General features: G+C 47.1%; 1 protein-coding gene across 2 annotated transcripts in view; it reads right to left on the minus strand.

Moving 5' to 3' along the window:
- Window positions 1-19481, minus strand: part of PLBD2 (phospholipase B domain containing 2) — a 51314-nt gene that overhangs the window by 22495 nt on the left and 9338 nt on the right. For both annotated transcript variants that reach the window (XM_073582564.1, XM_073582563.1), the window contains 5 exons: window positions 11196-11410; window positions 9700-9794; window positions 8869-9029; window positions 8564-8659; window positions 7822-7893 (listed from right to left, as the gene is read on the minus strand). In XM_073582564.1, the coding sequence (XP_073438665.1) occupies window positions 7822-7893; window positions 8564-8659; window positions 8869-9029; window positions 9700-9794; window positions 11196-11410 (639 nt within the window). The remainder of the gene's footprint in view (window positions 1-7821; window positions 7894-8563; window positions 8660-8868; window positions 9030-9699; window positions 9795-11195; window positions 11411-19481) is intronic.

The raw sequence follows: 19481 nt of genomic DNA on the forward strand, positions 1-19481 counted from the left end.
AAACTTGCCTTTCTCTAATCTGACCATCATTTGCGGAGGTGGATGCCCTGGCCGAAGTCCACCTCCAGGAGCTACGAAAGGGCCGAAAACGCCTCTGCGTCTGCCCGAATGCCGGCCAACTTTTCTGCTGCGGTAGAAAACTACTCTTCCCCCCTGTGGCTTCTGAGATAAGCTTATCAAGCTTTTCACCGAACAACCGATTGCCTTGAAAAGGCAATGAGGTCAAGGATTTTTTAGAGATAGAATCCGCTTTCCATAATCTCAGCCATAATGCTCGCCTTACGGCGATCGCATTTGCTGCTGCCACAGCAGAACACTCGGCCGCATCCAGAGCGGCGCCGACGAGATAATCACTCGCTCCTGATATTTGATTTGTCACCTCCAAGATTTCCGCGGGCAGATCCCTGTCTTGGAGGGCCCTCTGCAGAGTGTCTGCCCATGAAACCATGGCCTTAGCCACCCAGGTAGCCGCAAAGGAGGGGGCCAGAGCCGACCCTGCTGCCTCATACACTGAGCGGGCAAGCCCCTCTATGAGGCGATCAGTTGGGTCCTTAATAGAAGAACCGCTGGGTATCGACAATAGCGATCTTGATGCTAAACGTGACACCGGTGGGTCCACTACTGGCGACTCCACCCACCCTTTATGGAGTTCAGGAGGAAACGGATACTTTGCTTGCAGCGCCTTTTGCATTGCAAAGCGCTTATCCGGGTGTTCCCTATGTTTCTGGACTAGCTCCTCGAACTCCGGATGTGTGGCAAACCTTCTATGCGGACGCCTGGTTTTTTTGAAGGAGACCTTGTGACCTGAGGCCGTGGACACATCATCCTCGATCTCTAAAGTCTGGTTGACTGCCTCAATGAGGCTGTCCACCGAGTCCTGGTATCCCAGGCTTTCTGGATTCCAGGCTTCCTCCTCCTCCTCGCCCTCGTCCTGATCGCTTCCTGAGCTTGGCGACAGGGAACGAGATGCCCTAAAAATCGCCGCCGACTCCCCAGAGGGCCCGGCCGACGGAGAACGAGCTCTCTTACCATGAGCTTGTCTGGTGCTGGAGCGGCCCCTAACGGACGAAGGGTCCTGAGACGTGGACGAGCTGTCTTCCGCTGGCAGACCACCATCCTTGACCCTGCCCGGGCCTCGAAGGGACTCAATTGCCTTCGTAAGGGACATCATAGAATGCGATCAAGACACTGCCCATTCTGGGGGGTCCTGACCCCTGGGCTCTGCAACAATGGGGGGCTCCTGGGCTCGCTCCGACTCACAGGCTTCGCAAAATTTACCCGGCTGCGCCTTAGGCAGCCTGACCCCACAGGAAACGCAAACAGCGTATAGGAAAGAGTGAGCTTTCCCTTTGCCAGACATATTGCAGGGTAGGGTAGGAGGAGGAGGGTAACCCCTTCCTTGACAACCAGTGCGGCACTCGAAACGGGGTTGCACTCACCCACCGGTAACGTCCCACCTCTTCCACGGGGTGCTCTGGCCGCAGCGAAAACTCTGAGACGTGGACGAGCTGCTTCACGTGCCGTTACTCGCCGGGGGCACTGCGGTGCACTTTGGAGAGAGGCGGCGGGGCTTCCGACCGCACTCCGGTGAGGAAATGCGAGGAGGGGGAGGGGGGCGGGAGCCTCCGGTCACTGTGCGCGCCCGCCGCGCTCCCCGGGCCGCCGGAAGTCAGTGGGCGGGGCTTCCGGCCCCCACCGGAAGCGGCGGGCCTCGCGCGGAACTCGCGGCCCTCCCCATACAGCGGGGACCGCGGCCGCCGGCGGAGCTTCAGCCGTACTCCGGCGGGGACCTGCGAGGAGGGGGAGGAGGGTGCGCGCTCCCCGGTCACTGCGCGCCCGCCGCGCCCCCCGGGCTGCCGGAAGTCAGTGGGCGGGGCTTCCGGCTACCACCGGAAGGGGCGGGCAGGCCTCATGCGGCCTTGCGGATCTCCCCATACCGCGGGGACCGCGGCCGCCGGCGGGACTTCTGCCGCACTCCGCATGTGGCACTACTCGCACCGGGTTCCACCGGGGAGAGAGTCGGGCCCCGAAAGTAACCCCGTCGGGCGGGGGAACAGACAGCCCCGCGGCGCATTCTGGAGGGTCCCATTCCGGGGGGTGACCCTACAAACAAAGGTGAGCCTGGCCGCCGGGGGGGGCTCTCTTGGGGTGCTCTCAACCCCATCCCTGGGCGGGGAGGGGGAGGCTACTGGGGGTGAATGCTTCGATCCCCTGGCTCACCTCGCCTCCAACTGCACCCCTGGTGTCACTACCTAGGGGTGGAAGGGGCCAACCTGAAATCCCGCGTTGCAGGAGAGGAACAAAACGTGGAGTCTGTTGGGGATCGCCCATCGCTCACACGTGCTCGCCCGTTGTAGTTCATGGGGAAATCGAATCCTCTCATCAGGATGCGTTGCCCCTCTTTACAAAATAAAAAAGAAAAATGGTTGTCTGGGGAAAAGTCCCAGATGTGTCCCTCGGTGCGGGAGAGAAAACACGTGGAGGACTACTCACACGTGGTCGCCCGTTGATGATTTGGGGAGATCGGACCCTCTCTATAGGATCCGTCGCCCCTGTCTTATCTTCAAAGAAAGGAAAAAAAAAAAAAAAAAACCTAGTCTGGAGCTCCAGACTGCGTGTGCCTCCATCAGACACTAAGTAAAAAACTGAGTTACGCCCGGTCTGGGGGCGAGGGTGTATGCGGCGGAGGAGGAGCTAACTCTTTTTTTGTATACTTAGTGTCAGCCTCCAGACGGCAGAAGCACACACCCACAGTCTCTGTGTCCCCCAATGAGACGAAGGAGAAAAAGCCGCTCCTGAAGCTTCCAAATATTGAATGGCAGGTAGTCAATTTTGACGATCGGAGGGGTTTCTGACTGAGGCACCCTCAGAAAACAGATAGGAGTGTTGTAGAAGCAAGACGCGGTACAGGAAGGTTCACCGGAGGGAACTGTAATCAATCCATCAATAGGTCTAGAGTATTTAACCAGAGTATACTTTTGCCCAGTGAGCCACTTATGTGGCCAATCCCTATGTTACTGGACGCTGGTAAATAACAGCGCACACGCTTGTTCCATAGGTGAGACGGAGTGTTGGAGAGGGAATAATTTCCTTGTCCAACTACAGAATCCTGTTGACTGATTCTATAACAGAATCACGCAACTCTTGATCAGTTGGGGGATTTTGAGGGGCTGACGCGTCAGATACGAATTCAGAGGCATGCTCGCTGTGAACCTCAGGAGAGGCGAGCGAGAGACAGGAGTCGCTGATGTTGAAGCGCGAACGTGACTAGGGAACGCGCCATGTGTCCGCTTTTTCAGAGACCTGACCATCCCTTGGACGAGTATGGCTCCTGACTTAAATAGTCCTCCTGGAGGGAGAATAGCCTGGGTCAGAGACTCCGACCGTGACAGGGCACAGCCCACTCAGGGGTACCAGGCGAAAGAAGCCCGTCAGCAGTTGCTGCGAGGGGCGTTGGAGCGCAGGTCGAGGCGCAGTTTGGGCACAGGCCGTGCGGTCTGTGCATAACGGATTAGATTGTGCACAGGGTAGGGCAGACTTGCAAGTGGTACACACGGTTAAAAACGGTGTATTTCTTAACAGCCCGTTTAGTCTCGTTCGAGAGATGCATAGCACTCCAGAAAGGGTTAACGGCAGAGACAGGCTGCAGCTGCAGAGAATGTGCCGGGAAGTGGTTAAGCTTTACTCTGAGGGCAGATGCAGCTTACCCTCGGTCCTGTGTCATGTCCCCCGGGAGGAAAAACGGTGGCCCTGTGGCGTCGTCCGGTATTCGGCTGCTCCTGCAAGGGTTAACTGCAGCAGAGGTAACAGACATGGCCCCCCCCCCCCCCGAGATTAAAATTGCGCGTCTCGTTAGGAGCGGGAGGCGCCAAGAGGAGGGGGAAGGCGGCAATAGCGCGGGCGGCGCTATTCAAATTGCGGCCTAGTAGGCCGGAAAAACAGGGGGCTCAATTTTTGGCCTACACGCGGTAGGCGCCGGGGGCGGGGTGGTGCTATTGAAATCGCGGCCTAGCAGGCCGGGGGAAAGCCAGGGACTAAATTTCTGGGGCCATCTGAAAATGCTGAGAGCGCGGGGGGCCGCGATGGGGCGCTGGTGCGCCGCCGCTGACGCCAAGTCAACGCTTCTCCCAGGGGCAGGACCCGACCCCATACCTCAACTCCAGTGCCTAAGTCAACGCCAAGTCCATTCTTCTTATCCTCCTGGGCTGATGTAGCAGAGCTGGAGGAGTTCTTGAATGGGGGGATGCTCGATCGCTCCTCCCTCTGGGTAGGGGGACGGAGAGCTCTGGGGCTGATTCAGGGCACCCGAAAAAGCGCTGTTCAGGTCCTTCTCCATGCACTCCTGTGCGATCTTGTTGCGCTTGCATCCGTTCGACCATCCTAGGAACCATCGTCAGAGGAATCAGCCCCGTTCATTGCAGGAAAGGTACGTGAAGGGTTACTCCACGTGCTTGCCTGTTGGTTCGGCGGAGAGCAGGCCGTAGAAAGGAACCGTCGCCCCCTTCACTCCGTTAATTAAAAAATAAAAATTTACAGAAAATTCAAAAATAAAATAAAAACGGTGGGGTCTGAAACCAGACCCAAGTGCCTCCTACAGACACTAAGCAAGAACTGGGGAATTCCCAGCCAGCGGGAGGGTATATACTGCAGGGGAGGAGTTAACTTTTTCTGTGTTTACTTAGTGTCCTCCTAGTGGCAAGCAGCATAACACCCACGGTCTTTGTGTCCCCCAAATGAGGGATAGGAGAAAATATTGTTATTCTTACCTTCCGGCGTCCCGCGCAGCCTTGCCGCCTCTCTCCACGCTCTCGGTCCCAGTAATCCTTTGCGAGAATTACCGCGATGACGTCCGTTCTCGCAGGATCACGACGTCTCGCGGTCATTCGCGATGATGTCGCGTGAATGACGGCGAGAACGGACGGCATCACTCGCAAAGGATTACTGTGTCCGGGAGCGTGGAGAGAGGCGGGAAGTCGAAAGGTGAGAATAACAATATTTTTTATTTTAAATTCTATTTTTTACAGGGATATGGTACCCAAAGCCCGGAGGACAGTCTCCTCTCCTCCAGACCGTGGGTACCATCCGCAAATGTTCTGCTTACTTTTCGCATGGTGTGCACAGCCACATGCGGAAAGTAAGCAGAACAATGCATTCCTATGGGTGAGGGATCGCCGCGATTCCGCAAAATTAATGAGCATGCTGCGTTTTGTACCGCAAAGCGATTCCGCGGCGGTAAAAAACGCAGCATTAGCACAGCATTGCGGAATCCCATAGGAATGCATGGGATGCTTATTTTTCGCGGCAAAATCGCGCGGCTAAAACTGCCACGAAAACACGAATAAAACCGCCACGTGTGAACATAGCCTAACAGGCTCAGCCTTTTGTGTTTACCTCTGCTGACATCTCTGTGAGCAAACAGATTGCTTAGCGCACTTGGGTGACGTTCAACCCGCGTGCGCATTTCCGCCATATTGCACGTCTGCCACTACTTAGCAGCAGTGTTTACACCTACTGCACGGTGGACCCCGAGTGGCGAACGCACTTTATTATTTATTTTTATTTAGTGCGTTCCGCCATTCCTAACAAACTTCTGTGAAGCACTTGGGGGTTCAAGGTGCTCACCACACATCTAGATAAGTTCCTTGGGGGGGGGGGGGGGTCTAGTTTACAAAATGGGGTCATTTGTGAGGGGTTTCCACAGTTTAGGTACATCAGGGGCTCTGCAAATGTAACATGATGCCCGCAGACCAGTCCATCAAAGTCAGCATTTCAAAATGTCACTACTTCCCTTCTGAGCCCCAACGTGTACCCAAACAGTGGTCCCCCCCACATATGGGGTACCAGCGTACTCAGGACAAACTGGACAACAACTTTTGGGGTCTAGTTTCTTCTGGTACCCTTGTGAAAATAAAAAAAATTGCGCACTAAAAAATAATTTTTGGGACGAAAAAAATATATTTTTTATTTTCACGGCACTGCGTTATAAACTTTTGTGAAGCACTTGGGGGTTCAAAGTACTCACTATGCATCTAGATAAGTTCCTTATGAGGTCTAATTTCCAAAATAGGGTCATTTGTGGGGGCGCTCCAATGTTTAGGCACACAGGGGCTCTCCAAACACGACATGGCAACCACTAAATATTCCAGCATGTTTTCCATTCAAAGAGTCACATAGCGCGACTTCCATTCCGGACCCTGCCGTGCTCCCAAACAGTGGATTATGACCACATATGAGGTATCTGTGCACTCAGGATAAATTGCCCAACAAATTTTAGGATCCATTTTATCCTGTTGCCCATGTGAAAATGAAAAAAACTGAGGCTAAAGGAAAATTGTGAAAAAAAAGTACTTTTTTTTTTTTTTAAGGATCAATTTGTGAAGCACCTGGGGGTTCAAAGTGACCACTATGCATGTAGATAAGTTCCTTTGGGGGTCTAGTTTCCAAAATGGGGTCACTTGTGGGGGAGCTCCAATGTTTAGGCACACAGAGGCTCTCCAAACGCAACATGGCAACCGCTAAGGCTGTGTGCACACGCTGCGGATTTTGCTGCGGTTCCGCAGCGGTTTTGGCCGCTGAGGACCCGCAACAGTTTTTGCTGCGGTGTACAGTACCATGATTCCCTATGGGAATCAAAAACCGCAATGCAGATGGTGCGGAATTTTCCGCGCGGATTATCTGCGGTTTTCAATCCGCAGAAAGAATTGACATGTCAATTCTTTCTGCGGATTCCCCTGCAGTTTGGCATCTCCTCCATTGAGGAGATGAAAAACCGCAGGGCAAAACCGCAGAACAATCCGCAGGTAAAACCGCAGGTATTTTGACCTGCGGATTTTATAAAATCCGCGCGGATGAATCCACACCTAATCCGCAGCATGTGCACACAGCCTAAATATTCCAGCATGTTTTCCATTCAAAAAGTCAAATGGCGCTCCTTCCCTTCTGAGCCCTGCCATGAACCCAAACAGTGGTTTATCACCACATATGAGGTATCGGTGTACTCAGGAGAAATTGTCCAACAAATTTTAGGATCCATTTTATCCTGTTGCCCATGTTAAAATGAAAAAAAATTGATCCTAAAAGAAAATTTTTGTTGGAAAAATTAAAATGTCCATTTTTTCTTTCCACGTTGGTTTAGTTCCTGTGAAACACCTGAAGGGTTAATAATCTTCTTGAATGTAGTTTTGAGTAGCTTGAGGGGTGCAGTTTTTAGAATAGTGTCACTTTTGGGTATTTTCTGCCATATAGACCCCTCAAAGTGACTTCAAGTGTGAGGCGGTCCCTAAAAAAAGTGGTTTTGTAAATGTTGTTGTAAAAATGAGAAATAACTGGTCAAATTTTAACCCTTATAACTTCCTAACAAAAATAAATTTGGTTTCCAAAACTGTGCTGATGTAAAGTAGACATGTGGGAAATGTTATTTAGTAACCACTTTGTGTCACATAACTCTCTGGTTTAACAGAATAAAAATTCAAAATTTGAAAATTGTGAAATTTTCTCAATTTTTGCCAAATTTGATTTTTTCACAGATAAACGCAAAAATTATCGACCTAAATTTACCACTAACATGAAGCCCAATATGTCACGAAAAAACAATCTCAGAATCGCTAGGATCTGTTGAAGCATTCCTGAGTTATTACCTCATAAAGGGACACTGGTCAGAATTGCAAAAAATGGCCTGGTCATTAAGGTCAAAATAGGCTTGGTCATGAAGGGGTTAATAAAAAATTTTTAACCTTACATATATGCCTCCTTAATCCCAAGATTAGATAGTTCAGAGGTCTAGGTTTTCACCGACGTGACAGATTATGTTGATTAACTTACGGGACGTTGTAGCTTGCCCAATATCCAGTTTGGTAAAGAAGGTCGGATTTATCTGCCGAAACAACCATACCGCTAGAAGTGTTGGGGGGGGGGGGGGGGAACAAAAACAAAATTATATAAATATGGACCATAAATAACAAGACAGCTTTTGCACATCAATAAACATGGATTAAATTGCACCTAGGGAAAAAAAAAACAAAACGACAAGTCAGTCACACTCTTCAATTCCCCAAAATTAATTTTTAAAAGAGAAGAATCTGTCAGCAAGTTTTTGCCATGCAATCTAAGGACAGGTCACTTCAATGCATGTAAACAGCACACAGCCAGTTAAGGTTTTAGCAATATGACATTATCATTGCTTAAACTAGTTTGCACAAGGGCATTCCTCAGACTCCGCCTCCTCCTGTGATAAGGCGCACACTGTCTATAGACGTTGTAAATACAGAGCCTGGTGTGGGTGGAGTTACCTTTCTCAGCTCTGCTTCATGTTAAATTTAAGAACTCTGATAGTTTACTAAGTGCAGCAGTTCAGACACAAAGTGATACATCGTTGAATTCAGGGTCTGTTTTCCTACATCATGCTGCTGTCAAATGGAGGTAGCAAAAACTTACTGACAGATTTCCTTTAGATGCAAAGTCCCCAACAAGGAAAAGGATATGGACGCCTCTTATACAATTTAGATAGCTTGTATTGTCCATTTCAATACATCCAGTTCAAGGCAGAAAAAAATATGTAACTTACGGAAGTTGTTCTAGGATGGTGAGAAGTCCGCTGGGTACCTCTGTGCTTCCAATATTGAATTTTTTGTAATCCACAACCATCCACTGATTATTGTACCTAAGGGAAAGGTTGTACAGTGATAGTCAATTTTTTTGCAATAGAAAAAAAAAAAAAAATTAAACTACAGTACCACTGCTTCAATGTAAACAATGGTTGCTCAAGATCAGGCCCACATCATATACCACTCTAGTTCCATAGCTGCCTGATTCTTCAGGCATGTTGACCAATGATGCACAATCCATCACAAGAAGATCATCTCCACTTACGTTCCACTATTAAACCTTGCGAATATATCGGCCCATTCTTTCCCTCCTGAGGCCAGTCTGTTTGCTACAATATTCCTCAGCCACTCCAGGACAGAATTTTGGGGTTGGATGTATTTCCAGAGATCAGGATTGCTGTTCCCAATGGTTGTTTCCAAGGTGATCTGCAAAATGTCTAATTAGATTTCATTTTCTCCAAAGTACCGTATTTGGTAAAAAAAAACAAAAAAAAAAAAAACAAAACAACCACTTAAATATATTTCTTATAAAATCAGTACAATTTGGCTTTAACACATAGTAACATACATAGCAACGTGAGGGAATGCTGGTTCCACTTCCTGCATCAGATCATGAATCATCAACGTCCTGTTAATGGGTCAGCATGTGTGGAGGGCACTCGGGAGCTGCGCTCGCCCCACACTTTAAATACCAGCTATATTACATAACCAACGTCCCCCTCTGTAGCCTTAAAAGGAGATTCAATACTTCCACAAGGGTGTTCCACTCAGCCAGCCGTACTTTGTACTACACTGATGAGGAGCAAACCCCCTGAAACAGGCTGTCTGTAGATGAGCTTCTGGTTTGGCATTAATGGTTAGAGACTTATAGGGAAAGCTAGACGGTAATTGTGAGACGGGTATTGTCATGTTGTTCAAGAACGTAGAGCTGCCGGCTTGCCCTACACCCTTTCACCCATTATATAATATATTTGCCCTTTGATATCACATAATCTAAAAATAATATGAGTGCAGGGAGGGATCTGGTGGAGAGGTGAAGCCTCTATAGGACACCTTACATACATTTTAATAATGCAATTAAGTAATGGGTACTCACTAGCCCACTGCTCAGAATATAGAAGTCATCACCAGAGAAGATCGCTCCTGGGTAAGAAGAAAACGTCTGCACAGAGCCTGGTACAACAGATTGTCCTGCAGAGACAAAGAAGTCAGGTAGAAAGGCCTTCAAAGTGCAATCTAGACCTCCCGGGAACGTCTTATGTCAGAGGTAAACAAAAAAGTACAGTACAACATAAGATCACATTTACAATCTATAATTAATGCCCCTCTTAGTTTGTCTCTATTTTTTGTAATCAACCCAAACATGTTTAAAGGTTGTGCATGGCACCACAGCCTAGCCTCATTCAATTCAATGCAGCCAGTAATCAGAGGAGGTGCCAGTTATGGAAGAAAATGTTTTTATAATCCTTTATAAACCCTTTAATGGGATCGTTAAGGTCCCCCCATTTTCTGCCTCGAACGATAACTACCTAGGCAAGATTAATGGGAAGCTGGCTTTTGAGGTGACAATTCATGGACAGCAAGGGACTTCCCTGTGTGATTCAACATTAGTTATGCAGTTTCATGTTGCGATTATCTGCACGTTCGTGGGTCCCATCAGGGCTTGTGTCCGAATACCACCCTGATTTGCTTGGTGTAGGTTTATTTCAAGTCACTGTTCGATCAATATAAATTTCTACGAAACGTGTATGGTTGAGTCAGGAGACCTGCCGGCCAGTCTGTGCATTGCAATCTAATTTATAAAGACGTTTGACTGTACTCGAAAACGGTTAAACCTACTGCCAGGTAGTCTAATCCAACCCCCACCATAGAAGCTTTCTGCCTATGCACAGAGTAAACAGAAAACTGTCAATCAGTGGTGGGCGTGGGGTTATATTTCTATAACCCCACGCCCACCACTAAGCTAAGCAGTAGGAACTTGTAGATCTGCGGCAGATAAAACACTGACTTTATTAAAACTGTACCAAGCATCCCAGCAAGTGACATCACTGGAATGGGGATCTCTGCCCCTACATTGTGCTGGTTTCAGATTCCATAGCAAAAACCTGGTGACAGATTCCCTTTAAGATCTGTTGCTGACAAAGAATTGTAACTGATCATCTGCGGACACAAATCAATAACTTTACAAAAAATGTATTAAAAAGTTGGTTAAATTCTACAGTTATGCAAGAAATAAAATTAGTAGAATGGTTACTGGACTTGAGCTTTCCAGGAATTTTGTGTTTACGAGCAGCTTGACTGTAGCGCTGCTGAAGTAAGGTCACCACTGCAGCCGATCAGCAAAAGGCCGGGGTAGTGGTGAAGAGCTGGAGCAGGGGAGCGTAACAAGAGTTCTGTTTGTCATTTCATATAGAGGAAGTCTATGAAGTAAAAAAATTAATTCCTGGTAAACTCTTAAAACAAAGTTACAATTCAACTTACTTAGTGGCAAACTAAATTCTCTCTCACACAGTAAGCTTCTCTTGGACCCTCTTTACATTACATGGAATCTTATGTGTTCATTGTCATTAGCAGAGAATGGGTCTTGCTCACCATTGGGGTTAGAGCGAAAGGGAAGGGTGTACTTCTTGGTGATGCGCAACATGGATTGGTACGTGTTCCAGGTTACATGAGACACCAGGAGTTCTTTATTCCCAGGAAGAAGCTTGATGAGAGCAGAGCAGGACCCCGAGCCCAACTCTCTGGAGGCATCGGTCTTATTGAGCGCCGCTTCTAGATCTTCTAAGTCACCACCAAGCTGAAAGAGTCTGACATGAAAAGAAGATGGACAAGTGAGGTTGGTTAAAAAGGGGTTGTCCACTAATGGACAACACCTTCTCAATGTAAACAATGTTCTTAGTATAGTAGAAAAAAAAAAGTGATTTTTTTACATAAAGAATTAGGATTCATTGCATGAAATAAGTATTTGATACAATACTTAAATATATGGTACAGAAAGTTTGCAATTGTAGAGGTCAGACATTTCCTGTAGTTCTTGACCAAGTTTGCACACACTGCAGCATGGATTTTGGCCCTCTCTTCCATACCGATCTTCAAGGTTTTGGGGCTGTCACTGGTCAACATTGAGTTTCAGCCCTCTCCAAAGATTTTCTATTGGCTTCAGGTCTGTAAACTGGCTAGGCCACTCCAGGACTTTGAAATGCTTCTTACGGAGCCACTCCTTAGTTGCCCTAGCTGTGCGTTTCAGGTCATTGTCATGCTGGAAGGCCCAGCAATGACCTCAATCCTCCTACTGAGGGAAGGAGGTTATTAGCCAAAAATCACATGATACAGGACCCCATCCAATAAGGTGCAGTCGTCCTGTCCCGATTGCAGAAAGTCACCCCCAAAGTATGACGTTTCCCCCACCATGCTTCACGGTTGGGACAGCATTCTTAGGGTTGTACTCGTCCTTCCTGCAAACAAGGCAAAAGGAGTGGATACCAAAAAGTTCTATTTTGTTCTCATCTGACCTTCTCCAATGCCTTCTCTGGATCATCCATATGGTCACCGTCAAACTTCAACCAGGCTTGGACATGTGCTGGCATGAGCAGTGGGACCTTGCGTGTCCTGCAGGATTTTAATCCATGACGGTGTAGGGCATTACTAACTAATGTTTGAGACTGATCCCAGCTCTCTTCAAGTCACTGACCAGGTCATCCTATGTATTTGACCTCTCAGAATCATCCTTACCCCACAAGGCGAGACTTTGCATGGAGGTCCAGAATGAGAAAGATTGGCGTTTCTTCCATTTTCTGATAATTGCACCAATTAACATACAACTATACTATGCAGAAAAAAAAGCTATTTTATAATGGTGTTTCCATGGACAGGCGATATATATATATATATATATATACACACACACACATATACATACACACACACACACACACACACAGTATATACTCGAGTAAAAGTAGACCCGAGTATAAGCTGAGACACCTAAGTTTTGCCATGGAAAACTGGGTAAGCTTACTGACTTGAGTATAAGCCAGGTATGCATGGTCCCCCCATCCCCGTCCTGATGTGTGGCTTCATATTTAAAAAAAAAAAAAAAAATCCTACTCACCCACCTGCGCGCCCTTGCAGCATCTCGTTGGTGCCGGCTTCCGGCAGTTCTTCCTGCACCGAGCGGTCACGGGACACAGCTCATTAAGGTAATGAATATGCAGTCCACCCCTATGGGAATGGAGACGTGTGCATATTCATTATCTTAATGAGTGGTGCCATGTCATTGCTCAGCGCAGGAAGAGCTGCTGGAAGCAACGAGATGCATGGCACGCTGGAGGGTGAGGATGATGTCTTCTTGAAGCCGGCGGCTGTGGCTGCAGCTGTCACTGCACACTATAAGAGAAATTAATATTCGTTTCTCTTTAGCAGCAGCACTGACTTTAGCCACAGCCGTCGGCTCCTGCCTCTGTGACCAGCTGCTCCGTCGCTTCCCCTCCCCCGCCGGCTTTCTGGGACAATGACTCATGTATAAACCGAGGGGGCGTTTTCAGCACACAAAAAAAATGTGCTGAAAAACTTGGCTTGTGCACCAGAATATACGGTAATACAAGTACATGATATCATTCCTATATTTTAATCTTTTGGGCTGTTTTGGATATCGCCCGTGTCAGTTTTTTATGCTAGTTCCCTCTGACAAATAACCCTATTTCTATTCCATAGCACCCAAGACTGTCGATGTTGGTGTTATGTTCTTCAACTGCGTATTTTACCACCTCGAGTATGTGCTGGTACTTTTTTTAATGCTATACATGCATTCAGAAACATTTATTTTACTTTCTTATGGTGCAACACAGATTACGATCAGCACATTCAATACAATATACTATATAGTAGGTGTCACAATTCATGAAAGTAAATATTGCCTTCTTTTATAGGAGCGATACTGATTTATTCTTTTCTAAATGTTGGAATATACTGCATTTGTTCTTGCCACACTGTTCTGGGATAGCTATGACCTCAGGATCCACCACCCTGTAACCTTGATCAAAAACTTAAATTTCTCTTCTTGCCTAACTTGGCCCATGCAAAATTTTCGCACATTGGTCTAATCTTGATCAAAAACTTAAATTTCTTCTTGATAAAAAACACTTTTTTTTATTTGATTGAATTGGAGGCCATATTGTGTATTGAATGTTAGTATATCAACACTTTTAGTCAAATTTTTCCCTAGTTTTTCAATCTGGGACCAAAAGTTCAAAACAATATTTTTTCAAAGCTTTCTAGTACAATTTACTAATATTGTTTTAATACCTTCGCATGTTGAACCCATTTTTCATTTGGTCATTTTCATTAGAAAACGTATGCTTGTCAGAAAATACGGGCCATGCATGCGTGAAATCATTGTAAGGAATCGCTTTAATTGTGTGTTCGGGGAGAAATACATGCAGCTGAACACTCCGCTCCCAAGTGCCGGCGGCAGTGTCAGGTATTGACGTGCGAGACTTGTCCGAGTTTCTCGCATGTGAGTATGAGCCCTAAAAGACATTTTCTTGTTTGAATGAGAAAACAAAATAAATAAATTTCTGGTTTAAATTATTATTTACAAAGGAGACGAAGGTCGGTATGGTCGCCGCCCGATATAGTGAGGATGCTATGAACATAGCGGCCATACCAAACGACGTCAGATAAGGAATCGTTATCTGAGCAATTAGAAAAAAATTCCTCTCACCATGCCACATACAAGATAGCCAAAGATGGTGAGAAACAGTCCCACTGGAGCTCCCACCCACTGTACAAAAAAAAAAAAAAAAATTCTCCATTCAATTTGAAAAAAAAAAAAAAAAAAATTAACAAAATTGTGTAATAAACACTCTCTGTAGCAAATATGATTAATTGTTTCAGATAATCTCGATAGTTGAGGAGATGATGTTCTAATGCTTTTAGGCCCAAAGTGTGCGGATTACCATACCTGAAAAAGAGCCACCACCTCACAAGAAAACTATAGCTAGGGTCAGGGCTGTGGAGTCGGGAAGCCAAACCTCTGACTCCATAGCCCTGGTTAGAGTAGCATTTCATGTCAGCCCAATCATTTAGAACTGCTGCTTTTACAAAACCCGGCATTCCATATACTTTAGGAGATGGATGATCAGCCACCCGGGAACTTAGACGTTAATTGAGGGACCCCATTCCTGAAATTATTGGACAAATATGGGGGTGGCAATCTCTTTTTGCGTCATGGAACGTCCATGAAAGATTGGCGCAATTGGATGTTGTGGCAATAAAAATGCTTTTATTTTTTGGGATAAAACACCTGAATTTCTCTTACCTCCAGTAATTTCTTTAAAAACTACAGTGGAATAAACTGTGGGATTATTAACACCACATTTATAAGTTGTATTATTATCCAAGAAGTTATAAACCTGTGCACAGAAAATATTACTATGCCTGACTACTGCACACCTGGTTGTCAGATTTTTTAATAACAAGTTTTTATTGTTTTTAAGTGACTAAATGGCATTGATATATGAACGGGATAGATTTGTCGTTTATTGATTTTTCACACAATACTTTGAGCTCTTACTCAACCACAGTGTCTAATGCAGGAACCTAAGATTTTAATGGGTAATAGGTAGGATTTGCAGCTTTGAACAGTATTGATTCAACATCTGTAACGTTAATGTCGGCGCCCCTGCATGGTTCCCCTTCTCCTACCATGCAGAAATGCTGACATACTCACCGCCCCAGCCGTGCAACATGTTCCCTGCTTTCTTTGTCTGGCAGGTCACAACTAGTGTGAGCGCTCCTGTTCTTAAAAGGGGCAGCATGTGCACCTGCTAGGTTGCCCCCAGCCAACAGCAGGGAGGCATCTTGTATAAAAGGAAGCCTCCCCAATAGGGAGGTGCTGAAGCAACACGAGTCATTAGTGAGTGAAGTGTGCTACTAGCGAGTTGTTAGGTCCCCTGGTCCTTGTGAGGCTAGGTCCTGAACCCAAACCCCTGGTCCATTTGTTGCCAGTGCCTGAACCTCCTCCCGTGGTCCGTGTGTGGCCAGTACTTAAACGTGTACTCTATGTCTAGACTGCTAAAACCAGCCTTGGAATCCAGCCCCATCTGAACTGAACCAGAGTTGAGTCATTGTCTGCGTGCGTGACCCTTTGGGTCAGCAGACGCTATACCGGGGACTGCCTAGGAGTGATATCTGGAGGCTACCTGAAGCTCAAGCCTGGCTTCACCATCAGGAGCTCCAGTGAACACCAGGTAGCTACATAGCCATGCCCCTGCTATGTAAGCCTGGACCCGTGGCTCAATGGTTCCCCAAATCACATGCGCCTCCTGCCTGTGTGACAATATCTACCATATTATCATTATAGCTTTCCTTTTCTAAATCATTATGAGCAACCAAAGCATTTTGCTCCTGAAACAATTGTTACATTCGTTATCATTAGCGATGAATGAACTCGCTCTGATAACGTCTTAACAGAGTATCAAGTACGCTCAGAAAAGTTCCTGCGGCTGCATTATTTGCGGCTGCTAGACACAACACATGCTGGGATTGCCTGTTAGGCCAGGATCACGCTACCATCTGTGATGTGAGAAACTCGCACAAGTCTCTCACATCAACACCCGGCGCTACCGCCAGCACTCAGGACCGGAGCTGAGACTGCATAGAAATACATGCAGTCGCAGCACCGGTCCCGAGTGCTGGCGGCAGTGCCGGGTGTTGATGTGATACCACCATGGTTACTTACCGGTAGCCGGTTTTTCCGGAACCCATGACAGCACCACATGAGAGAGGGATCCGCCCCGCCAGGACAGGAACCTACTGAAACATAAGGGGCGGCACCTCTCCCCCGCTTCAGTTGGATTACAGAGCATTTGAGAGGACTCCCCGGTTAGTTACATTTTTATCCAACACCACATCACACAAATACACCCGACTATTGTGCACACCCAAACGGTGAAAAAGGGGGGGAATGTACGGGTGCTGTCATGGGTTCTGGAAAAACCGGCTACCGGTAAGTAACCATGGTGGTTTTCCCTTCACTCATGACAGCACCACATGAGAGATTCTGGAGACTTCGAACACCTTAGGGAGGGACCACCGCTTGCAGCACCCTTCTACCAAAGGTCAAGTCAGCAGAGGAGGACAGATTTAGTCTATAGTGTCTAAAGAAAGTTGAGGGTGAGGCCCAGGTAGCGGCCTTACAAATTTGCTCTATTGATACCTCTGCTTTCTCAGCCCAGGAGGTCGCCACGGCTCTGGTGGAATGAGCCTTGATGCCGTCAGGAACCGGGACGCCACTAGCTGAATACGCTACACTAATGGCCTCCCTAATCCATCGGGCAATAGTCCCCTTTGACACTCCATAACCTTTCCTAGCACCCTGGAAGGCTACAAATAGGGACTGGGACCTCCTCCACTGGCTGGTTATAGACATATACTCTACTAGGGTTCTTTTAACATCTAGGCTATGAAACTTTTCCTCCCCTGGGTTTTTCGGATTCTCACAAAAGGAAGGGAGGACAATCTCTTGGTTTCGGTGAAAGTTAGTTACTACTTTCGGCAAGTAAGCAGGGTCTGTTCTCATAACCACCCTATCCTGGTATATCTGGGTATATGGTGGGTTGACTGAAAGGGCCTGTAAGTCACTAACTCTACGTGCCGACGTTAGAGCTACCAAAATGATGGTTTTTAGAGTGAGATTTTTAGTTGAAATCTGCTGTATGGGTTCAAACGGCTCTTTCGTGAGGGCTTCCAGCACCAGATTTAGATCCCATGGAGCTATTTTTGGTAAGGAAACTGGCCTAGATCTGTGGCAAGATTTTATAAACCTGGCTACCCATCTGTTTGCCGCTATATTGCAATTGTATAATGCACCCAGCGCTGAAACCTGCACTTTGAGGGTATTAACCGCCAGGCCTAGCTGTAGGCCTGCCTGCAAGAACTCCAAGATGGACTCGATTGGGGGTTCTTGACCTAACGGTTTTCCCAGGAATTGTAGGAATTTTTTCCACGTTCTGCCATATATGTTGGTTGTTATTGGTTTTCTACTTTTCATTAGAGTAGTCACCAACCCCGGGGAAAACCCTTTATCTCTCAAAAGTGACCTCTCAAATTCCACGCCGTCAGATCGAGCCCCTTGTTTGTGGAATATCGGCCCCTGAGCTAACAAATCTGGAATCTCTGGCAGTACCCACGGGTCCGAGAGAGACATCATTTGTAGTAGAGAAAACCACGGTCTTTTCGGCCAGAACGGGGCTATGAGGATTACTCTGGCTTGCTCGTCTCTTATCTTTTTTACTACTGCCGGGATTAACGCTACTGGGGGAAAGGCATAGCTCAGCTTGAACAGCCACGGGATTTGTAGAGCGTCCACTGCCCACGGGTTTTCCCCTGGGTTTAATGAGCAGAACCTTCTCACTTGCCGGTTGCTTTTGGTGGCAAAGAGGTCGATTACTGGCTGTCCCCATAACTGTACTATCTTCTGGAATATTACACGATTCAAGGCCCACTCTCCCTGTTTTAACTTGTTGCGGCTTAAAAAGTCAGCTTGAACATTTTCTGTCCCTTTGATATGCAGGGCTGTTAGGGAGGCTAGGTGTTGCTCTGCTTTGAGGAAGATTCTTTTGGCTTCGTCAATTAGGGAGTTTGACCTTGTCCCTCCCTGGTGGTTGACATACGCCACTGCCACCCTGTTGTCTGACATAATTTGGACGTTTTGACCCTGTAACCTGGGAATGAATGCCTCTAGGGCCCTGTTTATCGCTCTCAACTCTCTTAAGTTGGAGGAAGCTTTCTGCTCTATGTGACCCCAGGACCCTTGGGCCATATGTTCTCTCAGGTGTGCCCCCCATCCCGAGGAGCTTGCGTCCGTCAATATTACATCGGACACGGGCCTGTGCCACAAAATTCCCCCTGTTAAATTTGTGTCGTCTAGCCACCAAGTGAGAGAGTCTTTCACCCTTTCGGAAAGTTCCAGCTTCCCTTCTAAACGCCCTTTCAATCGTCTCTGGGCTGACAAGATTTCCGCCTGCAGTTGTCGGGTATGATACTGTGCCCAGTTGACCGCTGGGATACAGGCTGTTAGCGTGCCCAACAGGGACATTGCCCTTCTTAGGGTCATGTGAGGATGCTGTATTGCCGTAAGGGTCATTTCTCTCACCTTCTCTAGTTTTTTCTCTGGCAAGAGACAAACTTGACGGTCGGAGTCCAAGACGAAACCTAGAAACGTTTGTTTCCTTAGGGGTTGAAGTTTTGATTTTTTTAAGTTTACCATCCAACCCAGTCTTTGCAGGGTCTCTGTTATCTTCTCTACCTGATGTGCGCAGTGATGTTCTGAATTGTCAATGACCAGAAAATCGTCCAAGTAAGGCACCATAATCACATTGTGGATTCGAAGGAAAGCTGTCATTTCCACTATTACTTTTGTAAAAATCCTTGGCGCTATGGAGATGCCAAACGGAAGAGCTGTGAATTGAAAATGCCTGAGGTCGCCCTGGATGTATAGGGCTACTCTCAGGTATTTTTGGTACTCTTGGTGCATCAGGATATGGTAATAGGCATCCTTCAAATCGATTACGGCCATGAAGCAGTTGTGGTGTAACAGCTTTATGGCCGAAGTCACTGATTCCATTTTGAATGTTTGGTTCTTGATCCATTGATTGAGGCGCCTGAGATTTATTATCGTTCTGAAGGAAAGGTCGGGTTTTTTTATTAGGAAGAGGGGAGAATAGAACCCCCTTCTTTCTTGATCTTCCGGGACCTCTACCAGAACTTGTTTCTCCAATAGCCCTAAGATTTCTGTTTCTAAGGCTGATTGCTCTCCTGGTTCCTTCCTGACGGGGGTCACCACAAATGAAGCTCTTGGATACTGGAAGAAGGGGA

Source organism: Dendrobates tinctorius, unplaced genomic scaffold (genome assembly GCF_039654945.1).
Source record: "Dendrobates tinctorius isolate UK_male_01 unplaced genomic scaffold, ASM3965494v1 ptg000073l, whole genome shotgun sequence".
Taxonomy (NCBI): Eukaryota; Metazoa; Chordata; class Amphibia; order Anura; family Dendrobatidae; genus Dendrobates; species Dendrobates tinctorius.